The sequence below is a fragment of the Zea mays genome, chromosome 2, assembly GCF_902167145.1.
Source record: "Zea mays cultivar B73 chromosome 2, Zm-B73-REFERENCE-NAM-5.0, whole genome shotgun sequence".
Lineage (NCBI taxonomy): Eukaryota > Viridiplantae > Streptophyta > Magnoliopsida > Poales > Poaceae > Zea > Zea mays.
This window is the reverse complement of record NC_050097.1, coordinates 187,368,370-187,374,323: the sequence shown is the minus strand read 5'-3', so window position 1 is coordinate 187,374,323 and position 5,954 is coordinate 187,368,370. Positions and strand designations below refer to the sequence as shown.

At 57.0% G+C, this 5,954-nt stretch overlaps 1 protein-coding gene across 1 annotated transcript; it reads right to left on the bottom strand.

Annotated features, from left to right (window-relative positions):
* Positions 1 to 1,081: 1,081 nt before the first annotated feature.
* On the bottom strand, positions 1,082 to 5,618 carry LOC103647435 (cellulose synthase A catalytic subunit 9 [UDP-forming]). The gene is made up of 11 exons (NM_001319752.1): positions 5,233 to 5,618; positions 4,883 to 5,112; positions 4,692 to 4,788; positions 4,457 to 4,583; positions 3,734 to 4,346; positions 3,336 to 3,599; positions 3,022 to 3,234; positions 2,715 to 2,919; positions 2,427 to 2,623; positions 1,981 to 2,334; positions 1,082 to 1,839 (listed from the first exon to the last, which is right to left on the bottom strand). The coding sequence occupies exons 1-11, from the start codon at positions 5,501 to 5,503 to the stop codon at positions 1,252 to 1,254; spliced, it is 3,159 nt and encodes a 1,052-aa protein (NP_001306681.1). The 5' UTR covers positions 5,504 to 5,618; the 3' UTR covers positions 1,082 to 1,251.
* Between the last annotated feature and the right edge of the window lie 336 nt (positions 5,619 to 5,954).

Sequence of the window (5,954 nt, the reverse complement as noted above, 5' to 3'; positions counted from 1 at the left end):
GATGGAGCTCGGCATAGTCTGCACCCAAGAGCAAGCGTCTGGACGCAGCCGACGACCTGGACCGGCACAAGCGGTACCTCGGCGGCCGACCATACTAGTCTCACTGTACATCGATGGATCAAGTGTTTTACGAGTTCTCTTGTTGAGAGACATGGTCAGAGCTGCAGTTTGTGCACAAAAACTTAGCTATTCGTTCCCAGTATCTGTTCAGGTGCAGGAGTCGAGCGGGCATATGGACACATCTTGTGCAACAGAGACAGGCCGGCTTCAGGATTGAATTTGGCAATCTGAACAAGATGCAGATAGAAGCCCCAGGCCATGCATGCCCATGAACAGGTACAACTGCGCAAGCTGAACCTGCAACTAAAAGAACTACAAACAGAAAAGAAATCTGTAGAGGCGAAACAATAGGAACAAAACAAATGTTAAACATTCCCTGGAGATTCATGGTGTGATGCGACAGCTAACTACCCGCAGTGCATAGATATGGCTGGCAGGTTCGCAATATAATGCACTCCCCCACTGTATTTTTTTGACATTTGGCAAGAAATACATAGATGAAATGGATGGGCTGAGATGGTGATATCATTTTTTTTTTACAACTTTCCTTTTTAGAAACATATATATGTATAATATTTCTTAGCTGTGATCTTTTTGGCAACGTAGCCAACTCCAGCGTGATATTTTGTGAGTGTTGACATCGTATTGGCGTTCACATTTATCTTTTCTGACAAAAAAAAGTACTGGTGCTGAACACCACATCACCTGGAGTATGGATTGCTGTTTACTCTAGCGACGACACTGGTGGCGGACACACATCAGTTTGTTGAACTGGACTGAGCGTGTTCTGCATTTTGCTTGTGTTGCCGGCAAAGTTTTTAATGTTAACCGTATCACCTTCAGCATTATCAGGCTCTTCACCTTGACTCACTAAAGTGCAACTAAGCAAGAGTTTATCCAAAAGTGAATCTCATTGATTGAATGCATGTGCAGATTGTAAAAATCTAATTTTGAAACGATGGTGCCCATCCCTTGTGGCTTGCTGGACCAAATTTACAGGAATATCATTTGCTATTTAACATTCATTCAAACCTTGTCCTTTGTTCAATTCCTCGTCCGACAATTCTGGGTCCAAGAACATTACACAAAACGTAGCGTATGAGCTCCAAAACATGACAATACAAAATTTCTAAACTGTTGTTTCTCCCCTATGCACAAGCTCTAGAACTTTTTTGAACCGTGATAGACAGCTCAGCAGTTGATGCCACACTGCCTGACGTCGGGCCCCTTGGTCCTGACGATGAAGGGATCGATCCTGACCCAGAGCAGGGAGAAGATGGAGGCCAGCAGCACGGACCAGATGACGACAATGGTGGGCGTCCGGTTCTGGCGCCCCATGAGCCCCTTGAGGAACGGGTAGAGGTGGACGATGACCCAGAACGCGAAGAAGAGCTTGCCGAAGAGCGGGCCCCACGACTGGTACCCGTTGTTGATGGCGTCGGAGATGCCGGCCACGACGCCGATGATGTTGATGATGAGCAGCGTGGTGGGCGGGATGAGGAGCGTGGTCCACTTGAACGCGTAGAGCTCGGCGAACTCGTCGTCCTCGTCGCCGGTGGCCTTGGATGTGACGGTGAAGTTGGTGTCGATCCCGGCCAGGACCTTGAGCAGGCCCTGCACGACGGCGAAGAGGTGCGCGGACACGCCGCCGATGACCCAGAACTGCTCGTTCCTCCACCACTCCTCGATGCTCACCCCGCTCCACCGCATCTCCAGGATGCCCGTGGCGAAGATGGACATGAAGAGGGCGATGAAGAAGAGGCTGGCGAACGTGCTGATCTGCAGATTGTACATTTACACACACAGCAGGGTGTCATGTCAGAGGCTGGCAACGGTCGAACCGGTGGTTAAGTTTTTGAGGCTCTGCATGCCGATTGCCGAGGTAGAAACAAAGAACCAACAGAAGGCGGTGGCACTGACCGACGGCATGATGAACTTGCCGGTGAGGAGGCAGACGGCTGGCAGGGTACAGTAGGCGAGCAGCGGGAGCGAGGTGAAGGGGTAGATGGTGGTGTTGATGTAGGCGAAGCGCTCCAGCCACTTGAGGTTGCCGTTCTTGTAGCCGTACAGCAGGGGGCTGTGCCGGCTGAAGAAGATCTCGACGGACCCCAGCGCCCACCGGAGCACCTGGTTGAGACGGTCGGACAGGTTGATCGGCGCCGACCCCTTGAACGCCGCCCGCTTCGGCATGCAGTACACCGAGCGCCACCCGCGGCAGTGCATCTTGAACCCCGTCAGGATGTCCTCCGTGATGGACCCGTAGATCCACCCCAGCTGCATATGTTGCGATTCCATACATCACCGACGGCGCTGACCGGAGGAGCAGGAGCCATCCAGGGATCTTAATTAGCTTTCAGTGCTTTTACCTCCAGGCCCCAGTCGGTCTTGTCCTCGTAGCCGCAGCTGATGACGTGGATGGCCTCCTTGAGGAGCGCAGCGGGGCTCGACGACGGCGGGACGCCACCTTCCTCCATGAGCGTGGACGTGACGAACGCCGCGGACTGCCCGAACCGCTTCTCGAAGTTCATCTGGGACATGAGCATCTCCTTGTCGCTGTCCACTCCTGAAACAAGACAACACAACAGCACCATCTATCTTCAGAGACACGTACGGTAAGATCGAGTTGGCTGATGAATGTTGTGCTGGAAACTCACCGATATCCGCGGTGCCCTCCGGCAGCCCATCCTTGGCGTCCTTCCGCTTCTTGCGGCCGAAGCACGGGCAGCAGTCGCAGGTCACCATCTTTGGCCTCTTGGGGCCCTTGGGAGGGTTGTAGCCGTAGAGCGCCTGGCGCCGGAACACGCACCCTGTCCCGACGTAGACCGGGCCCTGGATGCCGTCCAGCCCCTTCATGTTGATCTGGTCACCAAGAGGAGAGCTCCACCAGTGTCAGAACTCAGAACCCAAAACCATCCATCGCTCATCAGCTCATGTTCAGTTTCGTGCAGGAGCCAGGCTTACGTCGAAGAAGACGGTGTTCCTGTTCGCGTATCGGTCGTGCATGTCGATGCCGTCGAACCTCTGAGGGAACTGCACGTAGCAGACCTTCCGGCCGACCTGAGGGTCCATGAGGAAGCACATGGCCTCCCGGATGGCCTTGCTGTTGTTGATGTAGTGATCACAGTCCAAGTTGAGCATGAAGGGCGCGTTGGTCAGCACGGCGGAGACGCGGATCTGTCGGGAATCCGGCAAACGAGAAATCAGTTCAGTTCAGTTCAGAGAATCTCGTCTCTCATCAGGCTGGCACCATTTTCCCTAGTCGTTCAGTTCAGTACCAGAGCGTTCATGGCGCCGGCCTTCTTGTGGTGCTGGAAGCCCGGGCGCTTCTCACGGGAGACGTACACGAGGCGGGGCAGCTCGTTGCCCTCGGTGTCGTGGCCGCCGCTGTGGCCCAGGAACACCTGGATCATGCCAGGGTGGTCGCGGGTGTTGTTCCCGGGCCACGGCGTGCCGTCCTTCATGATCCACCCCTCTGCCGGCACCTTCATGGCCTTGGCCACCAGCGCGTTGATGCGGACCTTGAACTCCTCGTACTCTCTCTGCCAGTCAGTAGTGCAAGATCAATCAGCCAGCATGTCAGTATGTTACTTACTAGTCGCGAGAAACGACCATCCAATCCATCGACCCATGTGTGAATTGATGTACAGACTAACAGACAGACTAGATCGAGTACCTTCATGGCGCGGCGCTCCTGCACGAAGGTGGGCTGCACCTTGTCCTTGAGGTAGTCCACCTTGAGCGAGAAGTAGAACTCCGGGGCGCGGGGCTCGATGCAGAACTTCTTGCAGAACGGCACCCACTTCCGCGCGAACTCGGCCGTCTCCGACAGCGCCTCGAACGTGAGCATCGACGCGCCGTCGTCGGAGACGTAGCAGGAGACCTTGTCCACGGGGTAGTCCACGGCGAGGATGGAGAGCACGGTGTTGGCGGTGACCAGCGGCGGCTCCTTGAGCGGGTCCACCGTGCTGACGAACAGGTCCACCGACGACAGCAGCGACGGCTCCCCTTCCCTCTCGTACCTGAGGGTGAGGCGGTCCAGGTACGTCTCGCGGTCGATGGGGAACCACTTGGGGAACTGGTCCAGGATCCAGGACACGGCGAACCAGATCTCGCAGATGATGGAGACGAGCCACAGCCCGATGGCGTCCGGGACGGGGTGCAGGATGCGGTAGCGGAGGAAGAAGGCGAGGACGACGAGACGCACCACGATGACCATCCGGTACGGGTTCACCTTGCTCGACGCGATCGACACCTTGCGCGACAGCGGCTGCCTCGCCTCGTCGTTCCTGCTCGTCGATCAATCATCAAGAACAAAAAGAGTTGAGGTGGTCGGTCAGTGCCCGTGCGTTGTTGGGGAAATGATGCGCTGCTAGCTGTCGGTCGGAGGGAGGTTTACAGCGGCACGTCGGCGTCCATGTCTTCGGGATCGCCGCCGCCGCCGCCGAGGATGCCCTGCTTGGACTTCCAGTCGTCCATCCTCTCCTTCCAGCTCACTTCTTTCTTCTCGTCCCACTTGGCGCTCCCTGTCGAAACCAAATCCATCAGGTATCGTATAGTGATCTTCAACTAAACCAACATTTTCTTTATTATCGCTAGCAAAGTAGCAAATTTGATCATGAACAGGAACGAACCTGGCTCAGACACAGGGTAGGGATGGATGCGCTTGTGCAGGGAAGACGAGAGCTCGCCGTGGCCATACCCGTTTGTGATTGGAAACTCACCGCTCACCTAGATCAATTTTTATTATTATTTGCGATCGCACGCTCGGTTAGGACTGCTGTAACTAGATACCGGGACTGGATTTGGAAGGTGGTATACATACCGGCACGGAGCGGGCGCCGGTGATGATGGGCGGCATCTGCGGTGTGTTGTTGCCCTCGCCGTCGTCGGCCCCCCTCCCGTAGCTCATCTTGCCGTGCAGCATGGCCTCGGTGATCTGGCTGTTCTGCATGTTGCCCTCCAGCTGCCTCTGCTTCTCATCGTCGATGTTGAACTCGTGCTCCAGGTCGTCGATGTCCTCCTCGTCATCGTCCCCGGCGACCCTCGGGCTCCCTTCGATCGTTGAAGCAGATCGGTCAGCAAACGTGGTCGGTCGGTGGGTCGATCAGTGGATCACTAAACTAAAGTTGACGACGTACGGCATCGAAGGCAAGGCATCAGAAATGTGCGTACCCTTGAGGCGCTTGTAGCGCGTCTTGCACTGGGGGCAGTTCTGCGTGCCCTCCCGGCGCTCGTACTCGTAGCAGGGCCGGCAGACGGGGAAGCCGCACTCGTTGCAGGCCACGAAGAGGTCGCCGTCCACCGTGAGCCCGACCTCGTCGCCGCATATCTCGCACACCTGCCCGCTCAGCGCCCGCAGCGGCTTGGGGTCCTCGTGGCCCCGGATGAGCACCAGCTCGTTCCGGTTGTGCGAGCCGGCCACAAGCCCGGCGTTGGCCTCCATCGCGCGCGGCACCGGCGAGCGGAGGCCGGCGTGCTAGCTAGCTCTTGGCCTCCGATCGATCCCTCAGGTGCTCGATCGCGATGGCAAGGCAGGGCGACGCAGGTGTGAGCGATGCTCTACCTTGTGGCAGGGGCTGCTCAGCTATATGAGTATGAGAGGAGGCCAGGGGAGGAGGTTTTGGCGGGTGAGAGAGGTGAGCGGTGGCTGTTCGATCGACGGGGCGGACGGAGTGCGATTTGGTGCGCGCGATGGAGATGGAGGCGTTGGAGCCGCGCGCGTGTCGCGGCGGGTGAGGAGAGGAGCTCGTGTTGGTTGGGTGCGGGCGCTGCGTCCCCGTTGCCGCTAAGTGAAGCGAAAGCCGCCTGCGCTGGCTTGCGCCTGATGCTATTGCTATGCTGCTGCCCTTGTCAGGCTGCGTCCGGACGGCCGGACCAACCGAGACTTGGCTTTC

What these genes read in the sequence shown, in the direction of transcription:
- LOC103647435 (NM_001319752.1), bottom strand. Translation starts at nt 5,503, where the DNA reads ATGGAGGCCAACGCCGGGCTTGTGGCCGGCTCGCACAACCGGAACGAG. An exon ending in CTACCCTGTGTCTGAGCCAG is followed by an intron (nt 4,584 to 4,691) that starts GTTCGTTCCTGT and finishes TGGTTTCGACAG; the next exon opens with GGAGCGCCAAGTGGGACGAG. An exon ending in GGAGGGCACCGCGGATATCG is followed by an intron (nt 2,624 to 2,714) that starts GTGAGTTTCCAG and finishes GTCTTGTTTCAG; the next exon opens with GAGTGGACAGCGACAAGGAG.